Here is a 19,702-nt window from a genome sequence, read left to right on the forward strand (position 1 = left end):
CAAACACACACATCTCATTTTTAGTTCCATCCAGACACAGGTTGCTTTAATACCAAGTTTTAATATCAAAGTTTTTATAAATTGTCATTTATGAATTGTCTTTTAAATTGTCATCTTTAAATTGTTAGTAATAAATTCTTAACTTTTTAAACCTGACTCTTCTTTGAATAAAAGACAGAGTGGTGTATATTTGGTCACTGAACGAGCAAAGATCTCTTTAAATCTTCTGATTTAATAAATAAACATTTGCTATTAATTTAAATCTTTTAAATTAAACATTAATCTTTGGATTAAATATAGACCCAGCCAGTTAGTGTATGAACTTCTATCGATTATATAAATATCTGTGGATATCTATATATAATATAGGTTCATTTGCTAATTTGTTAGATTTTTCTCAGGATTTAGCAGAGCTGACTAGCAAGCAGCGTTAAATCCTAGTTTTGTAGATTAACTACGCTACATAAAATGGCGGGCCAACCAGTCTTGTTCAGATCAAAACACGCTATTTTGTGTTTTATCTTCAATAATTGGTAAAACGGGAGCGGTGTTTCTTTAATTTTCTTCCTCCGGAACGCCCGGGAGGAAAGCTTTTTACTGTGACACCGGCTTCCGGCATAAACTTCCGGTAGTCCGAACACGGTAAAAATCAGCCGAGTCTGTAAGAAGCGTTTCAAACTATGTTCTAATTGCTAAAAAAGTAAGTGAATGTGTGTTTACGCATTATTCGTCACCTTGTCTGTATACATTGTGTCACTCCTGAGTCAGAGAATTTGTTTCTCTCTCTCTTCACGTTAGCACAAAGCTAATCGCTAGACAGTCTTGATCAACTGTTAAATAGCACTTTTTCCGGTAAAATAACCCGGACCTTTTCCGAGCTTTTCGGAACGATCAGACTGTGGTCCGAAGAGTGATCGTGACAAAACTCGACACATCACTAAATGTGCACACTTTAACCTGCTTAGCTTAGTGACTAACACAGCCTGCTACCGTCTGTAGCCACAATAGCGGAAGAGCGTGTGCGTCTGAACACCGCATAATATACGCTAAAACCGGCCTAAAGCCGGGCGTACACTGTGCGACTTTTTCACTTTTTTGAGCCGATTTTCCACTCGTGCGAGAATCCACAAGATCGGGGCGAGTTTTGCGCCGAGCGTCGTGTAGTGTACAGGGGGTACGAGAGGCGATTAACACCACATGACCAGCTACCAATCAGCAATCGTGAGCTCGCACGGACTTCTGGCTTGTTTAATATTTTGCTCGTCCCTCGTGAGGGTATCGCACTGTTGAAGCGGCGCTGTGAGCAGCTGCTACCCAAAATGTATCATAACCGCTCACGGCGCATGCGCAATCCTGCATCAACACCGCTTGCCCGCTATTTCCCTAATAACACACGTTGTTCGTTTTAATTTCTACACATTTTTTACTCACAGATTGTCAAGAAAGCGTGCTTGTCATGTTCATGTCAAATTAAACTGATCACAAAACACAGATTTACTTTCATTTCGTTTTCCTCATCCAACCCCCGTAAATCCCTGTGTGTCCTCCTGCAGCACTCCCGAAGGACAACAGGCAAGACAAAAAAGTTTGACGTGTTGAGTAAAAACTGCTGTTTTTAGCATATTTTTAGGGCCGACGTGTTGCTACCAGACGTACAGTGTGAGCAGTCAGGTTGCATCCGAGAACTGGGTCGTACAGTGTGAGCACATGACTCGTGAGATCTGCCCTGCGAGGAAGTCGTACAGTTTGAGCTGAAGCTGAGTGCTACGAGTGAAGAAGTCACACAGTGTACGCCCGGCTTTAGACAACGATGACTAGTGCACGGGTCCGTTGCAGTCGAAGAGGTGTCCTATTGGACGTAAATTAACCTATAAAGTCCTGATTCTGTTCAAATCTAGGCCTTGCCGACGTGCTACACAGCTTAGTCGTGCGGAGACAGGAGCTAGTAAGCCAGCACCAAGCGGGGAAACCCGCCGCAGACGACTGCGTCTCCATTAAAATCCCTTTGGGTAAACATTTTGTCTTAAAACCATCATGTTTTTAGCCAAAAATCAGAGCTCTGCTGAAATAGCTCAGCTCGCCTGTGGATCTGATTAAAGGGGAGTGACGCAACCGTGCCTCGCCTCACGTTCCTTTAGCCCGGTGCTGCCATCTACTGGCAGGGTTTTCACCTGGCTCAGTAAAGCTCAAAAAGCTTTTCTTTCTGTCTCACTAATCTCTTATTCCTCAAAATAAGGTTTCTAGTGCATTATCACAATGTCGAACCAGAATGACTATGTGCTTTCTTTTCTCAACGGAATGGCAGAGATCAGAGAAGCTGAACTTCAGCAGCAGTGTTCCACTCGGAACCAGAAACTCCAACAAAAGACAGAAACTGTCTCATCTCTGAGTAACACGCTGGATGAAATGAAACAACATCCTGATGCTGTACAAAAATTTAATCTTTCTGCGTTGATCTGCTTCCAGAACAAATTCTGCAAACAGAGGATAATTCTTTTGGTTCTCTCCTTCAGGAAACAGAAACAACTGTTCCTGCTACACAGAAAAACCGGTTCATCCGCAACGGACGAAATATCGGTCCACCCTGTCGTCGAGTCCCCCAAAACGTTCTTGGGACACCTAGTGCCCCAGGAGAACGCTGGTAAATCTCTGTTGTCAGTCAAGCTGATCCAGAATCTATCCTGCAACACACTTCTTGACACAGGTTCAAACTTTACACTGGTAACTCGAGCAATGTTCGACCGCATCTGCATTTCCTGTGGAGCGGGGGTCAGGCCCCCAGAACTTGTTCCATGTTCTGTAACTGACAAGACTTCCTCTCATGACTTAATCTTGTCTTCTAGGTCTGCCCTCCACTTCGCGATCGGTCCCATGTCTCTGACACATCCCGTGTACATCTCCGAGCATGCTCTCCGAGCATGCAAGGATGCCTGTCACCCTTGGCATGGACTTTCTGAGGCGCACTGATGCTTTCATTGATGTGGAAGAAGGGGAACTATGGTCATGGGGTGAAGAACCTCTGCCCATTGTTCTGCCTCCTGACCTCCACTGTCTCACGGTTGGTAACTCTGAGCCGGGGGGAACATCATGTCCGCCACCTAGCCCAGAACCTTCACCACCACAGATTCAGCTTTCATCAGAGTCACATTGTGTTGATTTCTCTAACGAAGCTGACGCTCCTACCACAGTAGTCGAGCGAGACAAACAACAACTTGTGTTAAAATATCCTGATTGCAATAATCTTTCTCTTTCCATCATGTGGACAGGTCAAGCTACGCCGGTAGCCAGAAACTCATCTTTGAAACTCGACTTCCGCCAGAGAACTTCCTTAACAGTCATCTCAACAACTTGACAGACCCTCTTGCCACTCAAGGTAAAGATGTGGACACATTGGGGTATCAAAATTTATCACTTCAATGGCAACAGTCCCTCCTGAGACCTTCAGACCAGCAAAAAGATGGAACAAATCCTGACAGCTTTTTATTTTGTGCACCGTTTTATATGCAGGTGCTGGTTATTAAAATGAGAATATTATGACAAAGTAGATTTATTTCAGTAATTCCATTTGTAACATCCAGCAATGGTCAGTTTTCACCTAAAAACTGACCTACATGCCACCGGTCACCGGCAGACATAAATTCCATCCCCTAAGGTGGGTTTTACATTCTACCTTCCAAACAAGGTTCTGCAAAACTTGTTGACATTTCAGGAGGAACAAGACGTCAGCCTGTGTTCCCAAACAAAGCCTTCTTCTGATAACACCACAGGATTCCTCATGCCTCTGAATAAAGTGACTAGTTTCAGTTCATATGAGTTAATCAATCGTGAAATGGAATGAACAAATGTTATATGAAATGATCAATAATGTTTTGATTAATCTGTGCTTGAACTACTGAAGTTTGAAATGAATATTTTTATGGTATGATCAGTAATTGTAGCTTTAACAAGTGAATCATTATCTACACTCAGACGCAAGGTTCATTAGAGATAAATTAAAGTTAAGTTAAACGTCATGACACATAGATATTTTCTCAACCACAAATCAGAGCACCCTGTACCCTGAAAGAAGGACTGAAGTTCTGAGGTTTGCTTGTGAACGCCCCCTAAACATGGCAAGTCCCGGTTGGCCAAGAAATCATAATATGAGAATATTAAAACAGAGCTCACTAGACGGCGAGTCAGTTCTAGAGAAAGCTACGGACAGGCCGTCCGGAGCGAACCCTCTTTAACCCAAAGCTTTCGACAAGCTAAAAGCTGCCTACAGCTGACACAGCAAAACAGTTCCTTCAGCTATTCAGAAACAGCTGTTCTAGACGCAAACAATTTCATCTATCTGTTGTGATCCGGGAGACGACTCTGGACCGACCTGGTCGTACTGCGGTCTTTTCTACAACTTTCTACAACTACAACTTTCTACAACCTTGGGGTCACCCAACCCCCCCGACATCTCGGATCCGAAAGGGAGTCTCCTCAGGGGTACATAGAACACAGCCAGATTGCGTCTGATGCCGTTTTGATAAGATCCAACTTCATAACTTAATGCAAACCAAATTCTTTGAACACCCAGAACTCAGTTCTTCTAGATACAAGGTTCTGATAAACACACACCATTAAATCACCATACATAACATCTCATCCACTTAGATTCATCCATCACAGTCATCCTAATTAACTTGTCTTTTTTTTATTTGTTTAGAAAATAAATTTCTTGCTTTTTATAAACCTGACTGTCTGAATTGATGTGAAGTGTGTTTGATCCCTGAAAAAGCAAAGAATCCTAGAATTTTCTGATTAAACATCCAAAGACCAAGCAGGTTGATATTCTACATTGTATATAGAGTATCACAGCTTATTGGTCATAAGTAAAGGTAATATATTAAGCTTAAAAGCACAACATTTACCCTCTACACATTCAAAAAGTGAAACCTGTATATTAGATTCATTCATTACATACAACTGATATATTTAAATTTATTTTTGTTTTAATATTGATGATTATAACTGACAATTAATGAAAATTCACAATTCACAATCCTGTCCATGGTGTAGTTATCCCTATTGGGATTTTGATAGACTTGTTTCGTGTTTTGCACTTGTACTATGTGTTTGGGTCCTCCAACTTTGCTAAAACTTCTGAGATTAGATGTTGAACCATAAACATAATAGTAACAAAACAAAGTACACAAGAGGCAAAAGCTATTCAGTAGATTTATTGTGCAGATTCCTATAAAATGAGTTTTCATTAATGTACTTTGCTTTTGTTTGAACATGTTAAAATTTAATTATTACGATATCTGATAAACATAACTGGATATAGAAGAAAAAAAATAAAAGCAGAACTTTAAACTGAGGAGCATATTTAAAAGGAGTAAATGGTAAAGTGACTCTATATTCCCCCCATGTAAAAACTTCTAATTAGAGTTTAGACTACAGTGATACTGTCACACCCTGCTGTGAGACCTGTTCATCTATCCCACTTCCTGTTTTATTTTGGTGTCACCTCTCCTGTTTCAGTTCTGTTTCCTGTTCCTCATCACTTTGATTTCTCCCACCTGTTCTTAATAATAATAATAATAATAATAATAATAATAATAATAATGCATTGAACTTATATAGCGCTTTTCAAGACCCCCAAAGACGCTTTCACACACTCTCACATTCACACACTGCTAGTGATGATAAGCTACTTGTAGCCACAGCCGCCCTGGGGAGGTCTGACAGAGGCGAGGCTGCCATTTGGCGCTGTCAGCCTCTCTGACCACCACTAACACAGGCAAGTTGGGTGAAGTGTCTTGCCCAAGGACACAACAGCAGGATACCCCTGGCGGATCATGAGGCAACCCGCTCTACCACCTGAGCTACTGCTGCCCCTTGTGTGTATTTAACCAGCTTCTGTTCTCTTTCAGTTGTCAGTTTGTTAGTTTTCATTCTCTCGGTCCAGCCAGGTATTAAGCTACTGATCTCTGAGTCCTTTAACGCAGTTCTGTTTTTTGATCATTTTTTTATGCTTAGTTAAATAAGCCTTTGCCTAAATAAAAGCCTTGTTTTGCCGAACTCTGCATTTGGGTCCAGTCCTTCATACAGCCCTGACAGATACATTTTTAAATTTACATGTCAAACTACATTTTTCCGATCCAGCAAATATTTTTATTATAGAATCATCATCATATATTACACAAAACATGTTACATAGAAAATGTACTTAGTCCCCAGTTTTCCCTTAATAAAATGGACTATAGACGAACACCCCCAGCTGTTGTAGTTTTCTAAAATAACGTTTTACAATATGCCTTAAACATGGTCAGTGGTGGACATTGTTTAAGGTTTACACATAAAGTATTCCACAGTTTTACACTAACAACAAAATGGGCTGGCTGTGTTTAGAAACAAAAAGTTGAAAATCTTACAGAAGTGCAAACTTTACGTGTTTTGAAGAGTTTTATACAACACTGCTATTGTGGTGACTCAGCAGAAAGACATCCCCATTTCCACTGGAATCACTAAAGTATAGTAAATATTGTCACTAGAAAAGAGCTACTGCAACATAACAGAGTTCAGTCAATTTTTAGCTAAATTTTCAAAGTTTGTGTTATTTTCTCATGTTAAAATTTATGAAACAGTAATCACCCTTTGTGCAACAATTAAAAACTAAGTTGGACATCCCTTCAGAGTCCCACAATAATAAACATCTGTAATATATGAGCTTTGACCATGGCTTTGACGTGTTTCATCACAAGTCAATAGAACTGTCTGTTTAAATTAAAAGTGTTAATGAAGAGAAAGCAAGATGCGTTTGACACCACTCAATCTGCTAACTCAGAATATCCCTAAAGTTCCTCAGTTCACAAACGACAATTCCACGATACTCACTTTTGTACATCTTTTATATGAGAACTTGTAGACATTGTCATAATATGTACTACCATACAATAATCATTATGTTTCATGGTCGCCTCAGAAAATTTGCCTGCAAAAAATTAATTTTACACGCTGAAAAAAACATTAAACTGTCCTTATATGAGCTACTTAGAGGAAAGGACACTAGCCAGATTGAGCGTATTATAGAGGTTATAGAGGTTAGGGTAGGAGAAACTAAAGAGCTGAGTCTTCAAGTGTCAACTCTGTGCTTTTTAAAGCATTATTAATAATTTGCCAAAATCTAAAAAACAAAACAAAAAAAAAATCATGGTGCCATTGTGTGAATTTTGGGGATAAAAGTCTGTTTTTGAATCTGGTTGTAACAACAAATTGTGGAAAAAGTGATATGCTGTTAACGCTACGTTTGGATTTTTGAATTACTTTTCACCCACTCCACCTTTGATAAAAAAAAACTGTGGCAGAAGTCAGAGATTAGATGTTGCTGGGTAAGAAGAGTCAAGATAACAAAGGCAAACAAGTAGTAAAAGCTACTCATTAGATTTATTGTGCAGCTGCTTGTAAATTATTTGACATGTTTAGAAATAGATTTGAACACTATTGCTTATCACATATGTTTCATATATTTCAGCTTCATGGTGACTCAGCAGCAAATGTTCTCAGCTTAACCCAGATGTCATTAAGCTGGAATTGCTAGAGTTGGTCAAATATTATCCAAAGATAGTAAGAGAAATTGAGCCACATTATAGAGATAACTCAACAGAATACAAATTTATCTCGTGTCATTTTTGTGGAATATTGTAATATTTGATTTTTTTAATGAAACAATGAACACATAAAATCTGAATATGGTCCCTAATGACAAATTTTATGATTAAAGGTACAATATTTAAGAATTTTACAGTGAAATAATCACCAGTCTAATGCCATAATCATGTTGGAAGGTTACATTAAAACAGATTTCCTTCTCAGCCACCTGGGAAGTTGTTAGTTTTCTCCTTTCAAAAGGGCCAAAGAGGGACATAGTCTTTGCCTAAAATTTGTGAGCCTGCGAGGTTGCAGAGTCTGTGCCAGAAAGCGCTGCACTGGCATTTGTAATTCGACACTGGCCAGAAAAATACAGCAGCGTTTTGTAAACATCCTAAGCCAGCAGAAGCGACCCAGAAGTTATTTTTTGTATCCCTAAGAAGCCACAACATCTTTTTATTTTTTATTTTTTTGCTCTATCGGACGAAGCAGGTTAGAGCCTAATGTTGAGCTAACAATGCTGACAATGAATTAGAAATAAATAGTAGACTCTAAAAAAATCTCAAAACAACTTTCTCAGTTATCAAAAACTCAACGTTACAGTGAATTGTATTTATCCACCTATCAACTAACCGTAACTGGCAACAGCCATCAAACTCACAAATGGGAGTGAGAAAGTGACTGGTCTGTTTTGAAAATGGGCTGCAGTACCCAAATCTGACCACAGGATGTAATTCTTTTATCATGAACCCTTACTTCTAAAAATGAGGTTCCTGTTGTTATTTTTCCCAGGAAAAACTAATTGGCTTTAGTTTTGTTTGAGAAGCAATGGTGTGGTTGAATCTAATAGCTTTCGATCACTCAGAAACTTGAATAATGTTTATTATATCTTCAGTTATCTTGCACAAAGACAATGTTAGTGATGAAGCAGCACAATTTTGTGTATCTGTCTCCAAGTGATAAATGAGCAGCTCACATTCAATAGCTATTAGTTTCTCACTACAAACACCTTTCATAGTGATCTTAAAAATGTTTAACTAGTTGTAGTAATGACATAAATTACACAGCCTATGCAAGTTATTTATAGATTGTTTAGTTCAAAGTGATGACTAAAGGTTTCAGGTATCTACAATATTCTGTGCAGTTAATGCTCAGTCATTTTATCAAAGGATGCAGTTATACTGTTATGCTGTTGTGAATTTATTATAACTTACAATGTCAAAAATCTTGAAAAGACATTTAACAGCTTTTTCAGACTGTAAAAAATTACGCAACAATAATAGTAGGAGGTTATAAAATTACAACTTTGCTTAATAATTTTGTTTAGTTTACTGTTGCGTTGGTGATGTGGTGCACGGCTCAGCGAGCTCTGGCACACACTTTGAAGGGAGCAGGAACACGTGTAACTCCAGTTATTCCTTCTGCACTCAGCTCGACTCCTTCAGGAGCAGAGAAGGAGAACTTCTGCAGCAAGCCAACCAAAAATAGAAAGAGCTCCATCTTGGCGAGGCCTTCCCCAAGACACACACGTTTCCCTGCAGAGCACACACGCAAATGGTAATTGGTAAATGGCCTGTATCTGTATAGCATCTTCTTAGGGTTCTACAATCCCCCAAGGCACCACAACACAATCAGTCATTCACATGTGTGTTAAGTGTTCTCTGGGCTGCTAATAAATCTTGTGAAGACTGCTTCAATCACAAATTGTTTTTTTTAACATGTTGGGTTGTCTTCTCTCAATGTTAACCACAAATGGCCAGGCTGCCTGTTGAATGTGGCGTGTGGCCAATCAGAAAGTGAGATTACGTGACTTTTTATCACCATGTGTGGCTTCTCTTCTGTTTTGAAAATTGTCCAACATTGTTAAAATCCTGCTATGAGACCATGGCCCAAGATCTAAACAGGACTGACTGGTGACGTCCTCTGTTACCTCAGTGTTCTTGGAATAGTTTAAAGTATGCAAAGATATCTGAATTTCTACAGATCATTTATGATCCAAAAGTAAATGGGTAGGTGTGGTGTACCAGATGAGAAAGGAAGGAAGGCTTCTCTCTTCACAAACTTCCCACTTGCATCCAGGAAGTGACCAGGATTGAAGGTGTCTGGAGTCTCCCACTCAGTTTTGTCAAACAACACAGAGGTCAGGATGGGCATTACAGCTGTGCCCTACAAAACAAAATCCATAGGATGACACAATGGTTAGTTAAAGGCACACTTGGACTCTATAGAGCTCCGGACCCCACGTGACTCTCAGTTAGTAGACGCCATATTGGCAGGTAAAAGAAGCTAAACAAACACAGATGTAAACATGAACATGAACAGGATCAGCTTGGATTTTAATTTGTCGTAGTTTACTTCACACTTTAAAACCGAAGAAATTGTTTTATATAGTCAGAAATTAAATAGACTAAAAATCTACGACCCTTACTGTGCCCCTGGGATACTTTTTAAAAACGCCAGAAGCTGTCGGAGCGGACTTCTTACCGGACCTAGCCCCCGGAGGAGCTGGCTAAACCAAGCTTTAGGCGGCTGGGGAGAGGGAAGTCTGGGACTCTCGACGCTACTGCCCGCTCCGACGCCAGAAGCTGTCGTAGCGGACTTCTTACCGGACCTGGCCGGGGAACCCCTTTGGATTTACCCGGAGGAGCTGGCTCAGGTGGCTGGGGAGAGGGAAGTCTGGGCCTCTCAACGCTACATGCCCCCGCAACCCGACTCCGGATACGCGGATGAAAATGGATGGACAAATAACAGATTTACACGTAAGTAGTTTAAATAGAGTGCTGTGCTGTTTGAATGTATAAACTGAACGCCAAGAGAAATCACTAGTTTGATTGTTTTCCGTGAATAAAATAAAAATGTCAGGCAGGAGCGTCTCAGGATCTGTCTGAGAGCTGTCTCGGTGAGACAGATAATAGCAATCCAAAGTGCTTTTATGTGTGATCTGACAACTGATCAACCATTGCTTAAAAATTAAATACAGCTTAGCCGGTTAATTGCTGTGATTATAAAACACGTAAACGGCAGCACGCAGAAATCACGAGGCAACATTTTACGTGATGTTTACTTGTTGCTATGAGTAACAAGACAGAAAAAGCCACGCCAAAATAAGTTTAGGAAGCCCACTAAGAATCGTAATAAAAGCATTTAAAATAAATACCGTACACAGTTGAGGAAACGTTGGTTTAAGTACCTGATATGAAGTGGTCACTGCATAAGCGAAAACCTTTACTCTCGGGATCCCACAGCTTCATTTCAGCCCGGACACTAGCGCGTTTTATTACAATGATCCAACGTTTGCGGCGCTCCGGATCTTGGGGAATCCTGTAGATAGCTCATTCCTTATGTCGTCCGCGTCTGTTCTGCATCCTGGGGCACAGCAGGAATCTACCATATTTCCTGTCTGATTGAGTTTTCTGACAATAACAAATAGTCCAGCTGCCGGCTTCTACCTGCCAAGATGGCGCCGTTTCGATTTGAACTGTTGCATGCCGGGAGAAGTGACGTCAACTCCCGGAGCTCTATGGACCCCATTTAGCTCACTTTTTGCATCCCCTAGTGTCTGTTATTACAGTTTTTTTTTCGATTGCTAAAACGCGTTTTTCAAAACTGTATGTTTCTTTCAAAACTGCACACACAAAACCCCAAACATAACACACAAATTCCTAAACTGTGGCTTCCCTTTGCAACAAAACCCTGCCATCACATATCGTAACATGTTCCCAAAATGGAACACGTGTTTTCATTTGGTAAACACAGCCACATTTTCACGACACACACATACCATTCATTGCTTGAACACAAGTAGCCTTTGGGTGAACACTACCAAGCATGGAAAGAACACTGAAGAGCAAAACTGAAAACACAATTGTCTAAATGGAACACAATGAATTACACACTGAATGTATGACAGTGCCCACTTTCCCTGAGACACACATTAGACATCACACAAATTTTGAGACAAAACATTTTATTTTTACACACACACACATACATATATATATATATATATATATATATATATATATATATATATATATACATATACATATATATATATATACATATACATATATGTAGCTCCCTGGGTTACACAGTTTACTTAAAACCCTTCAATGTGGTAAACCGGGTTTGACATTACTTTGTATCAACATAAACATAAAGTATCCCCGCCAGTCACGCCCCAGACCGGCGTTTGATTGCCCTAGGGGCAGCCAGTCAGGATGGCCGAGCGGTCTAAGGCGCTGCGTTCAGGTCGCAGTCTCCTCTGGAGGCGTGGGTTCGAATCCCACTTCTGACAAGGTTAGGTTTTGTTTTTTCAGTGAACATATCTAACATGGGTCATTAACCGACCTCCATACATTTCTCAAAAAAACAAAACAATGCCAAGTTCAATATAAATCCACACGTGGGCTCACACTCACTCACACACACACACCCAAGTTCGGTACCGTAACTTTTTTTTTTCCCGTTGCAGGCCTGTGCGGTGATTTTGTGGCATGCGAAACCTTTCCTTCAGACGCCCTGACAGATTCACAGAGCAGGCGTCCTCATCCCGAGACACGAAACCCGATGTCCTCAGCGATCCGACAGGTGTCTGTGTCCTCCGTCCCAAAACAGGAATCCAGACGTCCTCAGCGAACTTCCCCACACCACCAGGGGCGGATTTAGCAATTTGGGGGCCCAAGGCAAACACAGACACGGGGCCCCTTACACTAAATTTTCGACAATCTGACCTTTAACTGGATTTGCGAAACTCTCCCCTCTTCTGACATGAGTTATTTTCACTTTTTATTAGACCTCCTCTTTTTTCCTGCTTTTCTCTCCCTTTGAGTGCCTTCAATATTTGCTCTGCTTTCTTTTTGCTATCAGTGCTCCTATGCTTTAGCCTTAGTTATTTTTTTTTCTATTTTCCATTTTGGTCTATGTTTTCCTCCCTTGAAACATTTTCCACTGTCTTTCCTTTCTGCTTCCTTTTGATGTTTACAGCGAAAAACGACGTCACTTTCAGTGAAAATAAAAGCTTTTATGAAGCATGCTGCTTCTTTCTCTTATTGGAGCCACTAGGATAACTCAATTTCATGCTTAATGTTTTGACTATCGCTTTGGGTTTGTTACGAACGCCACTGCCTCTCTTCTTCTTATTTGTGGTCTTATGGCACTTGGCAAACAACAATTTGGTGCATTACCGCCACCAACTGGATTGGAGTGGAATGACTACCAATCACTTCCTGTTTGTGCATCGCCGTCTTAATAACTCTCTTATGACCATAATTATAACAGGGCCGCCTGGTATTTTTTTAATCTTATGGCTGTAAAATTGTAATAAAAAGCACAAAGTGTATGTAACTCTTCTCCTTTTTTCAGAACAACCTCAGCTTTTAGTGTATGGTTTGTATTTAGAATTTATTTCTATTAAAGCCTTTAAAAAATCAGCTTAAAAGTGAAAAAAGCAAAAAACGGATTTGAATTTTTTACATTTATTACTGAACAGGAACTTCAAAATTATTGGGCAAACAATTTAAACTTTGAACTGAAATGCATCTATTCTTAAAAAAAAGTGTGAACCTTGGTATCTTTTTTAGCAGTTTTTAAGACCATTTATTTTTGTAAACTTTCAGATGTTTTTATTTGATGTGGTAGGCCTTGAAGCAGTTTCTCTCCAGCTGCAGGCAGAGTCCCACTCTGCACACCTCACACTACCATGGGGTGCTTCTCTGGCACATCGTGCACTGCTATACCAAAAACTTTTGTTTTAGCAAAAATAATTATTTATGGTAAAGATAAATAATGCTGGAATGAAGCTGAATCTTACAATTAGCAAATAGTTGGGGGTTGTTCAAATAAAAAAAATAAAATATAAAGACGGAGCAATCATTCATACCCTGGTTCACCGGAGATCTGTCCTTCTTCGTGGTCATTGACTTCAGATATAAGCCTTCTGGGACTCCTAATAGATCGTGTTGATTTTCTTTGAGGCATTTCCATAATTTCATGCTGGTTTTTATGCTGATGAGCTTCCCCGTTCCGTTATCCGCTTCCACTGCGCTGTGCTCCGTTTCAATCAGGCTGTACAGCAGGATTTCCCCTCGTAGCAATATTTTCCCTAACTCTGATTGCTTCAAGCTATAGATCATTGGAAAGCTGCTTTTATGTACTTTTAGGGACCGTTGGAATTATTTGAATCTGATCAGCCATTCAAAAGTTATAAAATGGAGCATTTTAGATGACAAACTCAGCACGTCTCTGAATCTATGTTGTGATTCGTTGCGCTCAAGACAGGGAATCCCGGTGGCTACCGTAATGTATTGTATATGCACAGAAAGCCCCATTTTTAATCTTTTCGGCACTTTTGGAATTTTAATATCTTGAACGGTTCAGGAATTATGGTAATGAGATGTGCACATGTCCAATCCCGTCTGCGGCCACAGGTTGGTAATAAGAATATTGCGGCATTAACAGAGGGGTGCTGGCAGTCAGGGCTAGGAGGCCCCCCAACACAAGGCGGCCCCAGGCGGCCGCCTACCTATGCCTAATGGTAAAACCGCCTCTGCACACCACTCATCTGCCTCTCGTTGCGTCTCCTGCTCCAACCAGCTCCCGATCAGTCCCTAATCACAGCGATTAAGTTTGCCTTCTCATGAAAGTTTTGGAGTCCGTCCTCCTCTCTTTCTTTCTCTCCCTCCTCGCCTCCACCATCGGTCTCCACCGGCCACAGTCTCTCCTCCCCACCTTCCCGCCGTCTCCCTCTTCTCGAACTTTCCCCAAAGTTCACCCTAGTGTTCATAGCTGTGTAGTTTTTGCTCCTACACAGCTTTCATTTGTTTAAAATTCAGTCCAACATCCTTGGACTAAATAATCAACAAAACAATAATACACACATAAATGGAAACAAACATTTCTCATCTGAAGCCTGTTCTCAACTGAAAAATACTCACTGTAAAATGCATAACTTTAGTGGCAACGTTACAGTTAACATTATACGTGCACCTCACTGTTCATGTTGATACAAAGTAATGTCAAACCTGGTTTACTACATTGAAGGGTTTTAAGTAAACAGTGTAACCCAGGGGGATATATATATATATATATATATATATATATATATATATATATATATATATATATATATATATATATATATATATATACATATATAGCATACTATAGTATACTGTGAATGTACCTTAGGTATAAAACAACCTCCCAGAGTTGTGTCCTTATGAGCCATCCTGAGTCCGTTGATTGGTAGTATGTTTCCAAACCTCTGGATTTCATGGATTACAGCATCAGTGTAAGGAAGATTTATTCTGTCAGCCATAGAGGGGAGGCGTGTCCTTCCAATCACAGTGTCAATCTCAGTATGGACCATTTCTTTTTGATAGACAAAAACCATAAAATCAGCTTCTGCTGGTGGAGAAAATTGAATAAATGTATTTCTGCTATAAATAACCATCACGCTGTGGTGTAACAATGCATCAAAATGGTCCTTGATCCAAAATGCAAAAATCCATAAAATAATTACTTATCAAATACCCTTTTATTTCAAAACTTGCTTAATTTTGAAGTTGCACTGACAAGCCATTTTCCACCTGTTCCTGCACATCCCTAAACAAGTTAAATGAAGAAGCTAGTGGTGTCATGGCGAGCAGAGAGAAAACATTCAGTTAAAAATAGTCTCTCCCCTGAAATATGATTGTGATCAATCACTTGTTGTAATGTTTCATATAGATCAGTGGATCCTAAATCAGATCAAATCAAAATGGTATTGTTTATCCTCACCAGTGTGTGAATGGGTGAATGACTAGTTGTGTTGTGAAGTGCCTTGGCGGGTTGTAGAACCCTAAGAAGGTGCTATTCAAATACAGGCCATTTTACATTTGCCTGAAGATGAGAATCGGGTCAAAAATTGGCACAATTGTCCTGCTGTGGGAACCGGACTCCCTAATTCCTGATCCACTCATTGACAAGAACAGAAGGAGCCTTAAAGCTTTAGTCCATGGTCGGGTTACGAGATAAAATGTGCCCTCGTTTAACACATCCACGAATCTGTCTTCAAGATCATCAGCCTCACCTGTGACCTGGAAACACTTAAAGGTCACACCTTGCCTTGAATCTGCTACAAGAAAGCCAATATCTAAAGTCTGCCCACCAGCTTTAACAACTTTAGACACCACTTTATCTCCAGTTTTTGCCATGGAGCTATGTCAGAGTCTACCTGCTTCTGTCTTTCTTTGACTCTCACAAATGTGCTTGCTGTGCAGAGTGAAGTGTCAAGAACAAGCTGCGTGATGTTTTAGTTGTGTAGCAGAGGACTGGTAAAAGCTGTATTGGGTGATGAAAGGTTCCAGTGTATCAATGTGTTCTAGACGTGCAACACATTTAAATGGATCACAGACTCTTGAACTATTAAAATGCCTGTTTTTTTCCACCTTTTGTACTGCATTTATTTTTTTAATTGCTTGTTTTTATAAAGTTAAAGTCCCATTAATTCATCACAGACTAGTGAAATTCATCTCCCCATTTGACCCATCCCCGTGGGGAGTGGTGAGCTGCTGCGGTGGCCGTGATCGGGAACTATTTGGTGGTCCAACCCCTTAAAGCTGAGTGTTAAGCATGGGAGGCATTAGGACCCATTGTTAAGGTCTTTGGTATGACCCGACCAGGATTTGAACCCCCATCTCCCAGTCCCAGGGTGGACACGTATGAGTTAAGCCTACTTACTTGTTTCGCTTATTTATTTAATAAATTACCCACCTTGGATCTCAGGGTGTTGGATGAGGAAAACCAGCGCCCACAGCAGAGTGGTGGCTGTGGTTTCTGTTCCAGCCAGAAAAAGATCAGTAGAGCACAGCGCCAGATTGGTTTCGGTAAAGCCCAGGTCAGAATCTTTGTGCTTCACCGAAACACAAGAAAACGTATCAGTTAAAAGATTTCAGCTTCATCAAGACTGACACATTTGAGAATTAAACAAGCAACACACATTTTTCATTTCAATGAGGAAAGTGTCGATGTAGTCGCGAGGATTGCTGGGGTCCAGATCCTTCTTGTGCTTCTCTATCTCCTCCGCCAGAAACGTTTGTATGGCAGAAAAATAGGTGAAGATTTTGTTGTGGGGACCTGGCAGGTAGTCCATCACTTTGGGGAAGGCCTCATAGAGCTGTTCGAGGAAAACAGGTTATAAAAAATATGTGGTTTTCAATTGGAAACATCACGTTGTGTCTTCATAATGAACATCTGTTAACTTCCAATTTCTGATAAAGTCCAACTCTATAAATAAATACTGACTCACTTGACCCCAAATGCTCCCCTGTAGCCAGAAGGATTCAGAGATGTATTTCAGCATGATCTGAAAGTTGTAGTCGCTGTAATCAAATCTTTTCCCCATGACCAGCTGACAAACAATGTTGGACACAGCACTGTTGAAGAGACCTGCAGGGCTGAAAGGTTTACCTGAACAGAAGAAAACTGGTTCAAATAAAAGGATAATTACACATTACACTCAATAAGCTGTGAACCACCTTTCTCCCTCTCTATTTCCTCCTGCAGGTGTCGGATCTCCTCACAGATACTCTGCTCCAACATGCTTTTGCCCAGGCCAAAGTTACGCAAAGTAGACAAAGCAAAGCGTCTTTGTTTCTTCCATTTGTCGCCGTTGCTCATGAACAGACCGGCTAGATATGAGCACACACAAAACAACCAAATAGAAACATAATTTGTGGCTAACATATCTAGACAGGATGTGCAAAAGAAAGATTTCAAACCTCCAGGTTCAGCATAACACCTGCCAGCTATTGAGCTGTGCGGGCGATCCACAAAGTTCTCAGCTTGTGTCACGAGGGCTTCCTTCATCATCTTGTGTCCACACAAAATAACAAACGTATCTTTGCCTAAGCGAACAGTGAAGATATTTCCGTAGATCTCAGCCAACTGGGGACAATACCAATAAACAGAAAAACAATGATGAAGAAAATTTTACTGTACAATTCAGAAATGAATTATACTTATTATCAAATTGCTTTTTAATTTTGTTTAATGGAAAAAATGTGGAGGCCTGTAGGTGGGGCATGTTGGAGAGCACCTGGTGGCCGGGCTTTCACTCACGGAGCCTGACCGGGCACAGTCCAAAGAGGAAATGTGGGTCCCTATTCCCATGAGCTCACCACTCGTAGGATGGGTCAAAGGGGTTTGGTGCAGTGTGTAACGGGTGGTAGTCGAGGGCGGGGACCTTGGCGGTCTGATCCTCGACTACAGAAGCTGACTCTTGGCACGTGGAATGTCACCTCTCTGGTGGGGAAGGAGCCTGAGTTGGTGTGTGAGGTTGAGAGGTTCTGTCTAGGTATAGTTGGACCCACCTCAGTGCATGGCTCTGGCTCTGAAACCAGCTTCCTTGAGAGGGGTTGGGCACTCTACCACTCTGGTATTGCCCCCACTGAGAGGCGCTGAGCAGGGGTGGGTATACTAGTTGCCTCCCATTTTGGTGCGTTGGGGTTTACCCCAGTGAAAGAGAGAGTAACCTACCTCTGCCTACGTGTGGTGGAACAGGTCCTGACTGTTGCCTGTGCTCATGCACCAAACTACAGTTCGGACTACCCACCCTTTTTGGAGACCTTGGAGGAGATGCTAGAGAGCTCTCCTTCCGGTGACTCCCTTGTTCTGCTGGGGGACTGCATGTGGGCAACAACAGTGAGACCTGGAGAGGTGTGGTGGGGAGGAATGGACCCCCAATCTGAATTTGAGTGGTGTTTTGGAGTAGACCCACTGATCCTCCACATTGAGAGGAGCCAGTTGAGGTGGCTCGGGCATCTGGTAAGGATGACTCCTGGACACCTCCCTGGTGAGTTTTTCCGGGTACGTCCAACCGGGAGGAGACCTAAAGAAAGGCCAGGATTCCCCCAGAGGAGCTGGTCCAAGTGGCTGGCAAGAGGGAAGTCTGGGCCTCTCGACTTAGGCTGTTGCCCCCACAACCTGACTTCGAATGAGAGGAAGAAAATTGTGGACGGGAAACAATGTGGCCATATTTTAAATGCAACTGCAGAAGGTTAGTAATAGTTTTGTATTTATGCACATTTCATCAACAGTTTAGTATGCAAAACACAAATAACCCAACTTAAAAAAACATTTTGGAGAGCAAACATTTCTTAATATACTTTGTGATTAAGTCAGTAATTCATTTCTATAGAAAACATAACTTACAATGTTTGATATTAATCCGTACCTTAATGAAATAGTTCTGTGGCTGTTTGCTGTCCAAACTCAAGATGTTCCCTATGAAGGGAAGAGTCCTTGGTCCTGGAGGAAAGTTTGCTGGTTTCCTGTTCTCAAGGTGGTCTGCTATTAGAAGGAACAAAAAAATAAACAAAAGAAGTCCCCTCAGGTCAACGCTCAGCAAAAAATTATAAAACCACATGGTTAAAACAGGCTGCAGCAGTAGAAACACTGGTGCCAGTCAGACTTGTTGGAGTCCTCGTGATCTTTTTATAAAGATTATTTCTGCTTCATTAAAGCTTTTTGTTAAAGAACAGGCTGCTGGCAAATACAAAATGTCATAGACATTTGTACAAAGGGCAAAGTGTTATGTAACTCGATGGAGACTCCACCTACTTGTGTGCAGAGTACCGATGACGGTGAAATAAAACTTCAACAATCAATTACGAGTCTTTCAGACCGGCAATAGGAAGAGATAAATCCTGCAGCACTCTTTATTCTGTCCAGCGTGTTATGTTGACAAAACCATAAATGTTAATTTTATGCAGCTGTTCATTTTCATTTGTTTGACAAATGCTGGTTTCACTGTTAATGCTGTGTGTTGGTTCCCACCTTTTCTTCATTAATGTCCCTTTAGCTGCTTTAAAGTTAGCCCCTCCTTTCATATATTATTTCACTTAAATGTTTGTATATTTATTTTATCTTGTTAGATTTTGAGTTAGGATTTTTATATTGGCTTGTTTCCTGTACAGGGTGCATTTGCACATTACCTCCCACCTACTACTGTACTCTGTGTTTGGGTCCTCCACCTTTGCTTTAAAGTCTGCAGAGATTAGAGGTAGGCAGAATCATAGTAAAATTTATTGTGCAGATT

The 19,702-nt window shown here is 40.8% G+C and overlaps 1 protein-coding gene and 1 non-coding gene across 2 annotated transcripts; one reads left to right on the plus strand and one right to left on the minus strand.

The window, feature by feature from the left end:
* Positions 1-8,488: 8,488 nt before the first annotated feature.
* LOC107395368 (cytochrome P450 2J6) lies at positions 8,489-19,171 on the minus strand. Its single transcript, XM_015974742.3, has 9 exons — positions 18,839-19,171; positions 17,385-17,550; positions 17,142-17,294; positions 16,913-17,073; positions 16,604-16,780; positions 16,378-16,516; positions 14,807-14,994; positions 9,648-9,789; positions 8,489-9,158 (listed from the first exon to the last, which is right to left on the minus strand). Exons 1-9 carry the CDS (start codon positions 19,028-19,030, stop codon positions 8,983-8,985), a joined length of 1,494 nt encoding a protein of 497 aa, XP_015830228.3. The 5' UTR covers positions 19,031-19,171; the 3' UTR covers positions 8,489-8,982.
* On the plus strand, positions 11,838-11,920 carry trnal-cag (transfer RNA leucine (anticodon CAG)). The gene has a single exon. It is a non-coding gene; the product is annotated as a tRNA-Leu (tRNA).
* Positions 19,172-19,702: the final 531 nt, after the last annotated feature.

This window comes from Nothobranchius furzeri, chromosome 8 (assembly GCF_043380555.1).
Source record: "Nothobranchius furzeri strain GRZ-AD chromosome 8, NfurGRZ-RIMD1, whole genome shotgun sequence".
In the NCBI taxonomy this organism is placed as follows: Eukaryota; Metazoa; Chordata; class Actinopteri; order Cyprinodontiformes; family Nothobranchiidae; genus Nothobranchius; species Nothobranchius furzeri.